The sequence below is a fragment of the Vanessa cardui genome, chromosome 24, assembly GCF_905220365.1.
Source record: "Vanessa cardui chromosome 24, ilVanCard2.1, whole genome shotgun sequence".
NCBI classification, from domain to species: Eukaryota; Metazoa; Arthropoda; class Insecta; order Lepidoptera; family Nymphalidae; genus Vanessa; species Vanessa cardui.
This window is the reverse complement of record NC_061146.1, coordinates 3,189,377-3,208,515: the sequence shown is the minus strand read 5'-3', so window position 1 is coordinate 3,208,515 and position 19,139 is coordinate 3,189,377. Positions and strand designations below refer to the sequence as shown.

Here is a 19,139-nt window from a genome sequence, read left to right as displayed (position 1 = left end):
TAAAAATTTGATTTAAACCAAATAAGTTTAAATATACAACATCATCGAATATTTCACGTTCATGAAATATTAAGTCTCGCTATGTTCATAAAAAATTGTAGTACATACAGCAAATTATTAATTATATACTTCATTCATATTTGATGTCAATTGTCATCTATCAATCGTTAGCTGTCAATGTCAAAACGTCGTGGACTGTGTGTTCATTGAATGTGTTTGAATTATTTTATACAAAAAAGATTTGTTTCACTGGGTGAATACTTAAAGAGAATGGGTCGTAAAAATCGAAATGTTAATAAATTCGCTCAACGAAAAAGAGATCGTAAAGAACAGGTCAGTGTACATTTAAAAAGAAAAAACATGGTTGTCCAAAGAAAAGTATAACAGACCTTTTTTTCTATTGTTTATAGGCAAATAATCCTAACGAAAAACCAGAAGGAGATACGAGGAGACCGTACGAAGATATAGTGCGTGAAAATGCAACATTTGAGGAGTATTATAAGGTATTTTCAGATATTTTCTTAGTTAACTTATTCACTGTTTGTAAGAGGTTAGAATAGGTTATATTTTGATTTCATGACAGATTGCAACAGAGCTGGACTTCAAAATATTTCACCATAACTCAATACTTGAACTTAATTGTTATTTTATTTTGTAAATTGCAGTTGTCACAGTTTTAAATATTAATTTATCAATCAACAGAAACAAAAAGTCTGCCCAGAAGATCAATGGGAGGAATTCATGAAATCTATTAAATCAAACCTGCCGACAGCATTTAGGATAACAGGTTCCAAGTCCGAGGCAGATGCACTTCTAAATATAGTGAAGAGTGAATATTTCTCAGAGATACTTAACATGAAATTGAAGGTGGAAGGGAAGGAAGATGAGGAAGAAATTAAACCAATAAATTTACCTTGGTATGAATTTCATGGTATAATATGTATTAGCTCATTCCAAAGAACTCTACTCCTTTGATGAACAAACCTTAGATTTACATTTTTCATGTGATTTACTAATAGCTCACCAATATTATGCACTATAAACATTTATTTTTATGATATGGGTTGGTGGGCTGTCTGATGGTAAGTAGTCACCTATACCTATAGACAAGGGTGCTGTAATTATTTTAACCATTCTTTACGTCTCCTATGTGCCACTAACCATGGTCAATGGATATTATGTCACCTGTGCATGAAGATACACTGGCTCACTTACCCTTCTAACTGGAATACCACAGTACTCAGTATTATAAAGGTAGTATTGAGTGAGTGGAGTCTACGTTGATGGACTTGCATAAAACCCTAAAACCAACTAAAAAATATCCCTATTTATAATACAACACTATTCCACTTAATATCCTATATTCAGTTAACTTATAATCCAATTTTCAAATTACAATAACACTTTATTTAATTTTAGGTACCCAGGAGGCCTTGCTTGGCAATTACGACTTTCACGAATGGACATTCGTCGCAGTGAACCACTTTATCGTCTACATAACTTTCTTGTGGCAGAAACAGCAGCAGGTGGGGTGTCACGACAGGAGGCAGTGTCTATGATACCTCCAGTTGTATTGCAAGTTGAACCACATCATAAGGTAACATTTTTGAAATGAAAATAATGATTTATATACATATTTGTTGGATTTGAGGCTGACATCAGAAGTAAAAGATCAAGAGTTCAGTATTAATTATTAATTAAAGATTTAATTGAATTAAATATCTTAAATCTTAATCAACTATTACAGTGAGATATAACATAGTGTAATTAATCACTATTCTGATAATTATAATATCACTTAAATTTAAACTACAATAATGGCGTGGAATGCCAAAATGGCAGTCAGGGTAGGCTACTGGGACAGTGTCCGTGCACCAAGACGCATCCAAAAGAAATGCGTGCCGGATTTTTTTTTTATGTGTGAAGTATTGCTGTTGGCCCTACTGGCCTTTACAGCATTACTAGTCTTTCGGGCGAGAACTAATGTCCCCTTCCCTGAGGTTGAGCGCGGGGCTCTAAATTAAAACTAAAGTTCGTCCTGAGGGTGTCTCCTATGAGATCGCACCTCGGCTCAGAACGAAATCGGTGGGGAGCGTGCCGGATTAACATTACGATGGTTTTTATACTAAACAGATGACGTCAGGTGCACGTGCCACTAGCGCATTGTTATCGCTGTCCGATATTTTTGACGAACATCTGTTGCCGCCGTCATATTTTAATCATCGTTTGTTTTGGATGGAGCTCCATAATGATCAATGAAATAATCATATATCTATCAATCGTAAATAAAGTCATTTGGAAAAAAAACATGTTACAGATTAATATTCAAAATAAAAGTCTTAAATTTAAACATGTGTGGTGGAATTCTCGTCTTACCTTTTCTATAACTTCTATGAACTCAAAATACTTGTTGGCTTGAAGGCTATATGATTAATTACTCTTTGCTTTTTAGGTATTAGACATGTGCGCCGCCCCGGGTTCAAAGACAGCTCAGCTTATTGAATTTTTACATGCTGAAGAAGACAAGACTCCCACGGGTTTGTACATATAGAAATAATATGTAAATAAATGAATCAGTTTAAGTTATGTTAGGAATATTTGGAGATCCTCTTTTATATTTTACCGCGTTACTTTTAGGTATGAAGACTAAAGAATAGATTTACTTTTTTTTTTGTAATATATGCCTTTTATTTGTGCCAAGAGAGCACAGATTATTTCGCCAATGTCACATGCGATGGAGAAGACACGATGGAGTTTGAACGGAAATAATACATTTACTTATAACAATAAGAAAATATCTTTTTTGACTGCTACCCACTACTATTAAATTATGATCTGATGATCGTATAGGTAGCTTGTTTTCTTATTAATACCCTATAAACAACCTGAGAATCAAAAGTTACCTGTCACGAAAATTTACTATCGCTGGGTACCATTTGAAATCTCAAAAGCAATATCAAGACTCTTTTCAGTATTATGAAATAAAACTAAGAAAAACTTTCTTTTGCCGGTATTAGATGAAGTATTTCTACATTATATTTTTTTGTTTTGTTTTTTTTTTTTTGTTTTTATGGAATAGGTTGGCGGACGAGCATATGGGCCACCTGCTGGTAAGTGGTCACCATCACCCATAGACAATGACGCTGAAGAAATATTAACTATTCCTTACATCGTCAATGTGCCACCAACCTTGGGAACTAAGATGTTATGTCCCTTGTGCCTGTAGTTACACTGGCTCACTCACCCTTCAAACCGGAACACAACAATACTGAGTACTGTTATTTGGCGTTAGAATAATTGGTGAGTGGGTGGTACCTACCCAGACGGGCTTTTTTTTTAACTTCAAGATAAAAGTATAAGCATAGTTTAATAATAATTTCAAACATTTAATTTTATTTCAGGTTTCGTAATGGCGAACGATGTTGACAACAGCCGTTGCTACATGTTGGTGCATCAAGCGAAGAGATTGAACTCATCCTGTATAGTGATCACTAACCACGATTCCGCTGTTATGCCGTCGCTGGTTATAACCGATGAACAGGTATGTTGTCTTGACATGCCAGTTAGTACTGTTGACAGAAAAAACATTTTTCACAACTCAAACTGTGCCTGTCCGTTACGGCTAAACTACTGAACCAAATTTGATGAAATTTGCTGTTAATCAAGTTTCATCCATTCAAGAAAGGACATATGTTACAGTTTTGTTCATAATACCTGACGACCAACCCCTAACACAAAACAAGTAGTTAAATATAAAATAATTGCACTAAAATTTATCTTCAATTACACTAGAAAACTAATAGAGAATATGTGAAACAGTTAATGAATTTTACTAATGTTTTGACGAGCCAATTACTTACAATATAAACTAGGAGTAAAATAGTTTTCTAAGAAGAAATGTCAATGTTAATCATATGAAAGTAATTTAAACATTTCGGGTGTTTCAACACACATGTGACATGTACACATACTTTTTCTACTACACAACTCCATTAGACTTTCATATAGAAAACCAGTTTGGTACCAGTAGTGTTCGGTTTAAAGACATTTATTTCTCATAAAGAACACAAAAGTTCACTTACAATAAGAAATTACAATTATTTTGCCTGAGGGTACATTTAAAAGTCTGCCTTATGTATTGTATACACTGTTGTTATTGTGTACATGTTTAGGTAGTTACATTAACTTATAAATTATTTTGCACATATTCCATTACACGTTTTTTGAATATAGGAAAACTCTTGCTATTAATGATTAAGTCTGATAATTTATTATAAATTTGAACGCCTTCAAATAAAATGTTTTTCTTTGTAGTGTTATCATCAATATCCTTCTGGAACAGTATGTTTTATTTCATTCAGAACCCAGAATCGACTAAGCCGTTGAAGTTTGACCGTATACTCTGTGACGTGCCGTGTTCTGGCGACGGTACACTGAGGAAGAATCCGGATATATGGCTCAAGTGGTCCACCGGTAATGGAAATAATTTGCACGGGTGAGACAATATTTATATACTTGTTTTTGCGAGGCAAACGAAGTTAAAGTTCTTTTAATCTTATGTGTATTTATTCCATGATAATAGGCTATTTGACTGGTTTTTAAAATCCATTTTATATTATTTAGTAGAGGTTAAGGAACCCAGTAAAAGTGGATTTTTTTATTTCTAGTACATATTTGCCGAAAAATATCATATTAAAAATCCCATATTTAATAAACGCGCGAAAACGCTACTTGGATAATATGGCGCTGCAATGGGGTCGTTGACGTCACTTTGCTGTATTTAAATCTGTGGTACATATAGTAGAAAAGCAAGGTTTACACCAAAGTGACTTCATCATAATACCGGCCAATCAGGAGCGTTTTGTGTCACGTGACAAACGTTTGAAAAAATGCATTTTTATTTATTGATTTTTGAATAAATTAAGTATTATTTTCAAGTTTCGTTAGTAAAAAACCATTTTTAAACTCATAATATACACTGATTACAATAATTCACAATTTATTTTTCGCATTGTCAAATAGCCTATACTAAAGAAATTAAAATCAAATTCAAAATGTTCTTTATTCAAGTATGTTCATAAAAGAACTTTTGAATCGTCATGTTTTATTATTGAATTAATTTTAAAGCTACCGTAATATCTTGAAAAGTTTGAATGATATATCTAAATACTGTGGACGAAAACTATACCGTGTGTATACAATCTATTTCATATTGGGAAATTTACTGAAAACTGTTACCAAGGAAAATATATTATTCGAGTTTTAATTTAAACAAAACGATATTATCTTAGTTAAAGAGGTTTATGCATATTAAAATCAATTGCTGTCCTATTTATAGAGGTAACTGTGATGATAAAACAAAATAACTATTTCCAGTTACAGAGGTTTGTTTCGTCCCACTAACAGAGGTGATTCAAAGTGGTGAGAACCTCCGTGGTCGAGTGGTGTGTACACCGGTTTTGGGTTCGATTCCCAGCCGAGAAAATGTAGATTATCATTTGTTTTCTATGTTGTCTTGGGGGTTGGGTGTTTGTTGGTACCGTCGTTACTTCTGATTTTCCATAACACAAGTGCTTTGGCTACTTACATTGGGATCAGAGTAATGTATGTGATGTTGTCTCATATTTATTTATTTATGAGTTCCAGTTATGGAGGTATTTTACTTATCCAGGTTCCACTTAACCAAGTTTCACTGTTTTTTGTAAACAGCGTACAATACCGGATACTCCGTCGTGGTTGTGAACTGCTGGCGGTCGGCGGGAGACTTGTGTACTCGACTTGCTCGTTCAACCCCATCGAGAACGAGGCTGTCGTGCATCGCTTGTTACAAGAGTTCGGGGATTCCGTACACTTGGTGGACGTCGCTGATATGCTGCCGGGACTCAAGTACCAGAAAGGTAAAAACATATATAGGTATATGTCGAGATGGCCCAGTGGTTAGAACGCGTGCATCTTAACCGATGATTGCGGGTTCAAACCCAGGCGAGCACCGCTGATTCATGTGCTTAATTTGTCTTTATAATTCATCTCGTGCTCAGCGGTGAAGGAAAACATCGTGAGGTTGCACGTGACAAATTTCATAGAAATTCTACCACATGTGTATTCCACCAACGCGCATTGGAACAGCGTGGTGGAATATGTTCCAAACCTTCTCCTCAAAGGGAGAGGAGGCCTTTACCCAGCAGTGGGAATTTACAGGCTGTTGTTGTTGTTTGTTGTTGTATATGTCGCAGAATCATATCCAAACATTCGATATATATGACGACCTCCATGGTCGAGTGGTGTGTACCACCGGTTTTCACGGGTACGAGGTCCCGGGTTCGATTCTCGGCCGAGTCGATGTAGATTACCATTAGTTTTCTATGTTGTCTGGGGTCTGGGTGTTTGTGGTACCGTCGTTACTTCTGATTTCAATAACACAAGTGATTCTAAATAATATTAATAAATATTCTCATATTTATTAATATTATTTATTATTTACTATTATCCGATGTGTTAGTTTTGCACATTTAGTCAGTACGCACGTCTGGCGCTGTTGTCCCAGGACCAAAAGACCAAGAGCCTCATTCAACAAAGGAGCATACACTGACAGATTTTGAACCATTGACATCTGTCAACTGACAACCTATAAAACTTAATCACGTTGTGTGTTATTGTCATTCTAATAAATGAGGTCGTATATGGGTAAATTCATAATCTTCGATATATATATAAACTATACTATATTGGGAACTAATATATTATGTTCCTTGTGCCTGTTGCTACATTGGTTTATTCACCCTACAAACCGGAACACAATAAATAGTATTGATGTTTGATGGTAAAAAATCTGATGAGTGGGGGTGTATCTACCTAGAGGGGCTTTGCCAAATATATATGTGTTTCCCTTATGCGTTAATTTAATTAATGAGTTTCGCTATAAATATTGAGTTTTTACAAGTTCGAGTTAAATAAATGAAACTTTTTGAAGTCACTGTCGTTTATTTATTTCACAAAATAACAACAACAACAGTATTGTCACGGAATTTATTATATGTAAATAATTGAAATAAATTAGTAGAAATTCTGGTTTAATTGGAACTGAAATTAAAACTACATAAAACTTGCGTCATTACAGGTATGACCCACTGGCGGCCAGCGTCTAAGGACATGGTGTTTTACGACAAGTTTGAAGACGTGCCAGAGAACTGGCGGACAGTGGTTCGACCACAGATGTTCCCCCCCAAACCTGAAGACGCTGAGAAGTATCATTTAGACAAATGGTAATTAATTAATATATAACATGTCTCGAAAACTTCAATTGATTATAAAGCGGTAATTGTATGACACTCAGGTCTATTCTATTGCTGATTAAATGGCAGGAGGTGTATAGATAAATAATTAAACAAGCTTGACCTTGAATTAACAAAACCTCATTGGTTGATATTTAAAATACTCTTATGTATGTATTGTGTTTGTGAATGAATGATGTTTTGAATGTCGACAAAATTACTGTCGGAATCTTGGAAATGAAATAAATATAAGTAGTTAGGTGGTGTTAGGATTATTAGATATTAGTAAAAAATTAAAATTGTCTATATCTCATTGTCTCTGGTTAGATAGTATATGTAATACTATGCCGGGATATTGCTATAATAATCAGTATATGGAGTAAATAGTATCTAAACAAAAACTCAATAGTTATAATTTAAAAAATATATAAATCAAAATAATTTATCAAAAACTTTAAATGAAGCATAATAAGCATAAACTCGAAACTGAAATGTACCACACCGTCTGTCATCTTTCAATATTTTATACTAAACTGTTTCGTTGGCCTCATGACTCATGAAGACCATTCATAAGGCTTATTTATCGAAATCTTGTAAAGATTGAAATATAACGAAAAGAAACGAATCATTTCTCCGATTTTTTTTTTAATTTTGTGAAAGCTACCTTTGAATATATTTTTATTTTTTCAGCATAAGGATTCTACCCCACCACCAAGATACGGGTGGATTTTTCGTAGCCGTATTCGAGAAGACCGCTCCATTACCCTTTGAGAAAGAATCAAAACCAAAACCTCAGAATGAAACAGAGAACGAAAAGAAGGAACCACCGAAGAAGAGGAGAAGAATGGGTGGTTACAGAGAAGATCCCTTCGTATTCTTCTCCGGGGACACAGAGGACGTATACCCTTCGATAAAGGAGTTCTATGATCTCGACGATTCATTCGATTCCACGTGTCTGTTAACAAGATGTCATGTTGGCAAGAAAAAGAATATTTACTTAGTGTCACCGATAGTGAAAGACGTGGTGCAGAAGAATGAGGCCAACATAAAGATTATCAATACCGGCGTTAAGACGTTCGTGAGATGCGACAATAAGAACATGACTTGTCCGTTCAGGTAAGCGCTGTTACACTCATATATATCTCTACATATACAACAACAACAACAGCCTGTAAATTCCCACTGCTGGGCTAAAGGCCTCCTCTCCCTTAGAGGAGAAGGTTTGGAACATATTCCACCACGCTGTTCCAATGCGGGTTGGTGGAATACACACGTGGCAGAATTTCTATGAAATTTGTCACATGGAGGTTTCCTCACGATGTTTTACTTCACCTCTGAGCACGAGGTGAATTATAAAGACAAATTAAGCACATGAATCAGCGGTGCTCGCCTGGGTTTGAACCCGCAATCATCGGTTAAGATGCACGCGTTCTAACCACTGGGCCATCTCGACTCACATCTATACATATAGTTCGCCACAATTTAGATGTCGCATCGGCAAAAATCGTAAAACCGATCACATCTGAATTAAGTACGCTATCCCAAATTATCAATATTTATTTCTTACGTGAATGTGATCTTTACACAAACGTAACAACGTATATCATATATTCGTCAATTTGACACGTCGTCAATTTGCTTTCTCGGGTTGAACTGACGCGAGAATCTATAGCGACTTATAGCGTCGAATGGCGCGATAGGGAGCTTTTTTCTATTGGTTGTAGAAATCGGCTGGAATCGATTTTATTCAATTTGCCGATGCTATGCATAAGTTGTGTCGTACTATACATACATACATCATAACCGTAACAATCAATCTTCTTTACTGTAGCGTAATTGTAGGACATATAAAATATGTCAATCTAAAATCCTTGTATATACATGCATCTTTGGATGAGTATGCACCTGATCAAGCCAACTATATAATAATTAGATATGGAGTTTATCTATTTATATAATTAAAATAATCAGTGTTTTTATTATTTCTCTTTTTCAGGCTATCCCAAGAAGGTCTTCAAAGTATATCCCCATACATCGGTCCGAAGCGTCGCGTGGACATCTTAAAGGAGGACCTAGTACTGGTGCTTCAGAACGACAACCCGAGCAATCCTCCAGACTTGTCGCTGTTCTCAGAGCACACGCAGAATTTAGTTAAAGATTTCGGTAAAATATTTTATTATTTTATGATTTGATTTCGGTAAAATATTTTATTATTTTATGATTTGATTTCGGCAAAATATTTTATTATTTTATAATTTGATTTCGGTAAAATATTTTATTATAGAGCCGAGATGGCCCAGTTGTTAGAACTCGTGCATCTTAACCGATGATTTCGGGTTCAAACCCAGGCAAGCACCACTATATATAAGTGCTTAATTTGTTTTTATAATTCATCTCGTGCTCGGCGGTGAAGGAAAACGTCGTGAGGAAACCTGCATGTGTATAGTTTCATTGAAATTCTGACACATGTGCATTCCACCAACTCGCATTGGAACAGCGTGGTGGAATATGTTCCAAGCCCTCTCCTTAATGAGAAAGGAGGCCATTTGCCCAGCAGTGGGAAATTTACAGGCTGTTACTTTACTTTTACTTTATTTTATTATTTGTCACTATAAAAACTGTCCTGCCAATATAACTATATTGGTAGCGTTGGTATTAAATCAAAATAAACTTTATTCAAGTAGGCTTTTACAAGCACTTTTGAATCGTCATTTTACAACCAAGTGAAGCTACCACCGGTTCGGAAAGTCGATTCTACCGAGAAGAACCGGCAAGAAACTCAGTAGTTACTCTTTTTTAACATTTAAAAAAATACAAAGTCATGTTAATTATATACAATTATTTAAATTAATGTATCCTGCTTGGAAGTCAACAGGTATCAACTCCACGCTTTTTTATCATCTATAAAATCTTGTATCGAATAATATGCTTTTTCTACCAATGTATTTTTTACAACAACAACAGCCTGTGAATTCCCACTGCTGGGCTAAAGGCCTCCACTCCCTTTGAAGAGAAGGTTTGGAACATATTCCACCACGCTGTTCCAATGCGGGTTGGTGGAATACACATGAGGCAGAATTTCTATGAAATTTGTCACATGCAGGTTTCCTCACGATGTTTTCCCTACCGCTGAGCACGATGAATGAAAAGATGAATGATGAAGACAAATTGAGCCCATGAATCAGCGGTGCTTGCCTGGGTTCGCGCGTTCTAACCACTGGTTCTGCGTTCTGTATTTATTACAAACGATTTTTTTTTTATGGTATAGGTTGGCGGACGAGCATATGGGCCACCTGATGGTAAGTGGTCACCATAACCCATAGACAATGACGCTGTGAGAAATATTAACTATTCCTTACATCGTCACTGCGCCACTAACCTTGGGAACTAAGATGTTATGTCCCTTGTGCCTGTAGTTACACTGGCTCACTCACCCTTCAAACCGGAACACAACAATACTGACTACTGTTATTTGGCGGTAGAATAACTGATGACTGGGTGGTACCTACCCAGACGGGCTCGCACAAAGCCCTACCACCAAGTAATTCGATTCGAATTTAATAAACGGCAAAGTTAGAAATGTCTGCGGAGTTTGTTATTGTGTGTGCTGTGCTGTGTCAGCGAGCGGCAGCTGTGTGCTGCAGCACGAGGGTTCTCCGAGGCTGGTATTGGTGGGCTGGCGGGGCGTACGCTCGCTGCGCGCCTACACAGCAGCCTCCGACACCGTGCACTTATTGCGCCTGCTGGGTGCCGACTACAGCAAATACGGTAACTTTATTGCACAACACATTACACGACAATGGGTAATAGAGAGACAAAAAAAAAAACAAATGGTGCGCAAAGGCGGTCTTATCGCTTATAGCGATCTCTCACAGATAACCTTTGGTGACAGGAACTTAAGACGAGAGAACAGTTAAGTGCAAATAGAATTAATAGTTAAGAGATAATAACTATAATTTAAGTAGACTAATATTGCAGTATAATAATAAACTACACACAACTACATCCAAATAATACACATATAATAATATAATATACATATAATATATATCAATATATATACATAATTATAAACTACATATTATTTCATACTTACATACATTCTTGGGATATGGACAGATAATAGTTTTTCAAGCGATGTTTAAAGATGGACAAAGATTTCGATTGCCGAATATCGTTGGGTACTACTACTTACTATATATACTTACTAGCGGTCGCCCGCGGCTTCGCCCGCGTAGATAACGGTTCATAATCAGTCTTCTAATATCCCTACTGCTGAGGCACGGTCACATTTGAAGAATTACTGCAACCGGCGCTTGGATCTATTGTGATAAACCTCAAATTCGTGATCACAACACCTCAGCCAGACCAACATCAGCCACGAATCTGATGAGGTTCTTAGGGTCGGAGGCCATTATGCCCTCTAAGGACCGGAGTTAGAACATTTTATAGTTCTATCTTTTATAGTTTAGGCATCATACGCAAAAAATCAAAAATCAATCAAAAATCTTTTTTGGTAGATTTTTTCCTTTTTTGTCTGAAAAACCCAAAATATCTTACGGAACCCTATTTTTTTTTTCAAAATAAAATTTAGCTTATGTTATGCGGGATTAATTTAGCTTTCGAATGGTGAAAGATTTTTTAAAATCGGTCCAGTAGTTTTTGAGCCTATTCATTACAACCAAACAAACAAAGTTTTCCTCTTTATAATATTAGTGTAGATGTGGTTGGTTTACACTACACTAGAAATGAAATTCACTTACTCGTATAATGTCCATATTACGAGTCAACACAAAAGTCAGAAGGCACACTTAGTTTTATAGTACAGTAATACGCAAGCACAAGAATTAGGAACACAAGCACAGATAGGAAAGCAGATGAAATTATAAAGATGAGAAGAAAATAAGTATGTAATTATGAGAGCAGTCTTAAGCGTATAGGAATAAAGTCTAAGGTTGCTTAGCAAAGTTATTAGCGAGCGCGAGCGGGTCAAGCGTATGAAAGCCGTCGGCGAACTGACTCGTTGTTTTGCGAGTTGCGTAGACAAAGGATTGTCCGATCGGCGCGTGCGGTGCTTAAGACGTTGCTTCTTGGGCCGCTAAGAATGTGGATAAAATAGTCCCACACTTACTTACTATATACGTGAAAAAAAAACATGTTCAATTTTTTTTTTGGGCTTCTTGGGTGGCCGTTATGCCCTGCGCACTCTAGATATCAATCGATCAAACACTTATTTTGATCGATTGATGATGAAGCGTTTAATTTGTGCTTATAATTTATCACGTGATGGTCGCTGAATTAAAACTTCATGAGAAAGTCTATCTATAGTCTATCAGACGAAGTTCTGTGATATGTATGTAACCTACCAATAAAGAACGTTTTTAATCAATCCAGGTCGGTGAAATAAACTCCAACCTTAAGAGAACAGGTGTTTACTTAATAAAAACCTATTCAAAACCATATAATTGTGACGTATTTTAAAATGAATTTACCATTTTCAGATATAAATAAATTCAAAAAAGAGACGGAAGAAGATAATGAAAAATCCACAGAAATGGCTTCACAGTCTACAAAGGATAATGATCTCAATGACGTTGACATTAGTGAAGATAAGAGTATTGCAAATGAAAATAATACATGAGGATCAATATATAATATGAATATAATTATATTAAATTCATGATCTGATTTTCATTTTACCACTAATTCACCATCATTTAAATATTTAATTAGTTATTTTTAAAATAGCAACACTAACAGCTACAAAATGGAATTATTAAAAATTAAGTAATACATTATGACATTGGCAGAATAACTTGTGCATATGTGATAATATGTCATGAAAAAGATTTTCAAATGTTTATGTATTAATGTAATTGTATCATATACAGCTGTAATTAGGAGACATTATTATCAGTGGCGGATTTACGAATAGGCTAAGTAGGCTGGAGTCTAGGGCGGCAGATTTAGTGCGGCGGCAAATTTAGCCCAAATTTGTTGTTATCTTACAGAAATAAAAAAAAAACTTAAAATTATATCTACATACACATTACGTCCGTAATCCGTATACTCGTCACTACATAGCGGGTTGGATAACTAATCTAGTAACTGACTGAAATATCACCTAGCTTAAAATCATACTAATAACGGGAAGAAAACGATGTAATGAGGACGACAGAACACAAATCATAAATGTTGCAAAAACAAAAATTAGGCGCGGCAAAAATTGAATAGCCTACTAACAACGGCAGATTTGTAAATCCGCCACTAATTATAATCACTATAACTTGTTTCAATATAAATAATGAATATTATACAGAAAAGGAATAATAAATAAAATCACAGATTACATAAACAATTTATTCATTCCATCTTCCAAACTCGCTCAGTCACGAGCGATAACAATCCTTACAGCCTTCAGTTTACAGGCCAAAGTGCTGATACCAACATAAAAGTGCGCTTACATTAACGTATACATTAAACAATAACCTGTACACACTAATTAAACAATAATAAACAACTTAGAAAATAAAGTAAAGAATTAATACAAAATTACATTTAAAACTATATTGCATATTAAAATAAAATATCTTATTTAAAATTATTTCAAAAATAATTTGAGGTACTAATAAAATGTTCATATTAATCATGTTATTTTTAAAAATATTCATTCAATTAATAAAAGGTAAGTCTTGATTTTTCGTATTTCTCATCAAAATTACCATTCCATATAATATTTTAGCTTTAAATTTTGAAGCTCATAAGTTTTTATTTCATTTCTTTCAAATGAATATTTAGATGATTTAAAAAATATTATTAAATACCACCAAACCAATTCGCCAATTTATACTAGGTGCTTTTATTTTAACAATACCTACCAATTTTCGTAAATATTTGGCAATTTTGAATAAATGAATGAACAATTTTGAGCCAATTATCATTTTACATTCAATGTATTCTGATTGAACGTAATAAGAGTACGAACCTATATTAAAAAAACACTTTTAATATTGTTTTTTTTTTAGTTTATAATCAAAATTGTTTTCATTGAATAAGGTAATTTATATCTATAATAAAAAAAAATATTCAGCTGATTAAGGCTAGTTATTCAATATAGAAAGTTATGTTACCATTTTTTATTTCTCACATTAATTATTTTTTTAATTTTGTCAAGCATAAATTGATAAGCAATTGTGTAATTTTAAGAATACATTTTTCAGTCCATTCATTTCAATAATACTTACTCTTTTAGAAATACGCTTAGAAATTCATAAATTGGTTTTCATCATAAAGCTTAGGAGCAAAATTTATAATATACATAAGTCTTGCCAATTGCACATTTAAATTTCAATATATATTTTTTTATATTTACGATCGGACGTTTCTTGTGTAAAGAAAAATAGATATGCTTGGAGATAGTATTTTAAATAGGAAAAATAACAGTGTTTATCAGAATTAAAACTACTATTTTTATTATTACACTATAAACAAGATTTTATACTCATTACTCAGACATGAATCATAGCTAAAAGTGTATGAAATCGTAACAAATCAATGTTTTCAATTTTATAAAATTAGAATGTACCTTTAGAATATTAATTGGACCCTATTATAGAGTTCTAGGAATAATTATTTTGTTTTTTTCTTACATTATCTGTCAAATGGATTTATGAAGTTCGCTAATGTCGTGTAATCTAAGCGTGTGATTTTTCCTAAGTTGGACTATAGATTGCAGCAAATATTAAAAGAATAGTTGCAATAGTATCTAAAATAGGTTTCAAAGATGACTCGTTATTAAAACGTTATAAGTAGAACAAATGACGTATAAAATCCCCGATTCCCTTCTCGATTCCTACTTTTATGGGTAACAAATATATGTAGAATTCATTTTACTTTTATTTTTATTAAACAACCAATAACTATTATTTAAAATTAATTATGGCATCAAAGTATACCTATAAGGCCTTTTTAATACTCAGCAATAGTTGTCAGGCTCTACGGTCAAATAACGCATGCGCAGTGTTCAAATATAATATCTTAAACATAATAGGCGCTCTACACTCACGCAAGAACTTCTCGCGAGAACTTGTTCTGGGTACACACTCACAAGGTTCTCGTTACAGCGTTTTCGGCTCCTTTGTCGCGCGCCAACAAACCGACAAAAATCGGAGTACAAGACGAGAACCATGCGAGAACCCACGAATCGGTTCCACATTTATGTTTCTCGTCTACTCACGTCCTCGCGAGATTCCGCGAGAGTGTAGAGCGCCCCCATAACGCAAAAAAAAATGTTTACCTTTGTGATGTGACTTAATGACGTCAGTGAAGTAAATAATAAATATTCTATATTGCTTGTTTCTAGGACTTTGTATGTAATGCAAACAATTAATAACTTTATATTTACATTAATTATTAAAAACCAAGCGTCGTTATTGTTTTGACATATAGGTATTTATATATATATCATATAAGTTTACAATTACCTGTTACAAAAGAATTTTACAATATACAATTAAATAATACCTACGCTTCCTGACTTAATGATTATTTCAAGTTTTAGTGACTGAAGAACAATTTCGAAAATGTAAGAAACTGTTATTACACTAACACAATAAAGTAAAACATGAACAAAACTCAAAATAAGTATTCCAAGTAAGAGAAGGAAATAAACCAATAGAAACCAAGGAAATAAAAATAAATAATTTTAAATAGATATTTTTCTACCCCGTAGATGATTTTTTTTTTTAATATAAATAGTTGTTCAAGAATGAAAGAATCCTTTACTAACAATTAGGAATATCGTTAAAACGATTTAAAGTGTGTTGAAACAATTGGTAACACAGATTATATAAACAAAAATAAATTTTAACGTTATAACAAAAAATAACGAATCAGATTTGACATTGACTTTTTGATATAGTAACTTAGAAATGACGCATAGTTACGTTACTTATTTTTTTATTATTTATTATTTTACATATTTACAATTTTATTTATAAAAACATGTAATGCATTTTGCAACGCTATCGTCTTAACTAATTTAGGTACGCCTGAGACTCCATTAGCTTACAAAAATATCTAGCTTTAACTATACAGGATAAGTTTTTGAGATAAAACATACTGAAATCAAGCAATAGTCATTAATCTAGAAATAGAAGCGAGTTATTCAAATGAAAAGATAATTAAGGTTGGTATTATTTCGAAAATCATAAAAAATTCGCAACTAATGATATACCTATAGTGTCATCTCAAAAACTTACCAATAAATATTTAAATAGGACATCGTGCTTAGTACGAAATGAGAATGTTTATATTCAATTTAATATCTACAAGTTACTAAAAATGTATTATAAGCCGGTAAAAGTGAAGAATACCTATTTCTTTATTTATATTTAGCGAAAGTCAGGAAATGTTCAGATGGCTACCAACTAATGTTCTGATGTTTCCATTGTGGATATAGTTACACTGGCTTATTCAACTATCAAATCGGATTTAGTCACAATTATAAAGTAGGACGTAGTTGCGCAAAGCCTCCAAAGGATGAACCTTTAGATATTATGATGCATATTTTTTATGCCCTAGACTCATCCCATGGACTGCAACATCGGAAATTTTGCATCTCCGTTGTTGGCTTTTAAGGTATAAAGAGGCTCATATCTTGAAGTTTCTCAAGTCGTATTGTCTTAGATAAGCCGACTGTTGGGCCACAAACATTGTAAAAGCAGCTTTGTTGTGTATTATGTTGTCACGAGTTGTACAAAATTTAATATTTTGAAGTGATGTCCGAAAATAGAATTCAGCGGTCAGGATTCATCAAAACAATTTCTTGGATCCCGGTAGGTATATTGGTAGTTGTGATTCAACTTCTCTGTGCAAAATCGATACATTGCGCAGATTGGAGCTTGATCATTAAAAATTGTGCTGCTCTAGCGCATTTGACCATGTTTAACAACGGATATTCTAGGTTAAATACGGTCAAATGGAAGAAACTGGTACTGGGAAGCTCCAGTTCAGAGAAGAAAACAGTACTCCACGTGGTGTGGAATTTGTGTCTTATATAGTTTTAGGAGATGAGCCGTCGTGTAGTACTGTCTCACTTCACTGGACACACCGAGATCTTTAGCTGCCACTTTGGCCTTATCCTCCACTTGTCTGCGGAACTGTACCACTTTTCAAATTCTGATTTCAATTATTCTGATAATAACCGCAGCAATAAAAGAGAACTTCTTTAAAATTAGGAGATACGAGAAACGCTTATTTGAGAAGCCAAAACGCAAACTTTGCCTATTTGATTGGAATTGGACGAAGTTCAGTGGAAATAAAACTAGCTATAACGGATTTGAATCGTGTATATTAATTATTTTTAACATCCCGACGTTTCGAGCACTTTACAGCGTTCGTGGTCACGGGTAGACTACCCGTGACCACGAACGCTGTAATATACCCGATTCTAATCCGTTATAGCTAGTTTTATTTCAATGTGTAATCGCGAAGTTCAGTGGGTCCGAGAATTTCTTTATAGATATTTGATTTCAAATATAAGTTTTTTCCAATTCTTCTCAACGTTTTAACGAGAAATTCTAGTTTATTTCAACAGAAAAATGTTCTTAGTACTGCACCGATGTCAAACTGAAATGCGCCTTATTCTAGCCTTAAATATTATATTTTTAAATCTATACCAGCAACAAATTATCCCTCACCTAAAATCCTGATTCATTTTAACATCTCAACCCAATATCACAGTGGGTGATGTGGTATCTAATAACTAATTAATTTACTACTATTTATAAGATATTTAACTATTATATTATGAAAAACTATTGTATGCCTATAAATATAACGTTATTTTTAACGTTATTTATATTTTAAAGCAGTATTTAATAAAAAGTTTTTAAGTCAGATATTTTTAGAATAGGAACAAGGCCTTTTTATTTAATATCTACACTAAAGTTTTCTACTATCTAGTTCAACTATGGGAATTTACTCAGGGTTGTCTTTTTACTGTCGTTACTACTCAAAACATAAAAATAATCAGTAGTAATGGCAAATAATTATACCTATACAATAATTAAATAAATAATATTAAATAAAGGTCCCTTTGTCTACTCTAAATCCATTTGACTATACATAATGTAATTGAAAACAAAATAACTGAAAATTAATTTTGTGATGTAATTTATCTGTGGTTATTTTTATTTAAATAATTCTATCATAAACAATGTTATTTTTTCTATTTACAAAACTATAAACATGAAGCACCCAAAAATATAAGTAAATATTAAACACATGTCATTAAATTCAATAAAATATAACAAGAAAAACAATTTAATTTGACATAAAGTATATAAGAAACTATTAAAAAGGTTTATTGCTACAGTAAGAAAAGAAGGTACTACACTAATTTAATTTTAATATTTATATGAATATGATGAGACAACTACTTCAAAATTATAACAGACGATTATATTCTATATGAAATCCATGATTAACAAAACTAAACGACGTAAATGAATTTTATACGTATGATGTGTCAAAGATCATAATTCCTTTAATTTATGAAATAATTGTGCCTTGTAATCAATGTTGTTTATTAGAAAATGTGCTTCACCTTTAAATAAATTGTAAGCAAAAGACGGAATCCATAACATCGGACGGTAAAATGGACAAGGAAGCTGTCTGTGCCTTAGATACAGAATAGGGAAATAATATATACAATTAATATAAAAAAATGCTTAATATTGCTATGTAAAAAGAGTAAAAATATTTAACCTTTTAATGCGAAGAAGTTTATTTTTTTTAAATCTATTTCTTAATTAAAGGACGTGCCGCAGTACAAAATTATTACATGAATAATTTGTGAATTGACTT

The 19,139-nt window shown here is 33.5% G+C and overlaps 1 protein-coding gene across 1 annotated transcript; it reads left to right on the top strand.

Annotated features, from left to right (window-relative positions):
• The first annotated feature begins 159 nt into the window (after positions 1-159).
• On the top strand, positions 160-12,951 carry LOC124540108 (tRNA (cytosine(34)-C(5))-methyltransferase). Its single transcript, XM_047117540.1, has 13 exons — positions 160-333; positions 411-503; positions 703-917; positions 1,420-1,597; positions 2,453-2,537; positions 3,402-3,541; positions 4,362-4,495; positions 5,710-5,897; positions 7,118-7,262; positions 7,962-8,387; positions 9,268-9,434; positions 10,893-11,039; positions 12,773-12,951. The coding sequence occupies exons 1-13, from the start codon at positions 211-213 to the stop codon at positions 12,910-12,912; spliced, it is 2,181 nt and encodes a 726-aa protein (XP_046973496.1). The 5' UTR covers positions 160-210; the 3' UTR covers positions 12,913-12,951.
• The last annotated feature ends 6,188 nt before the right edge of the window (positions 12,952-19,139 follow it).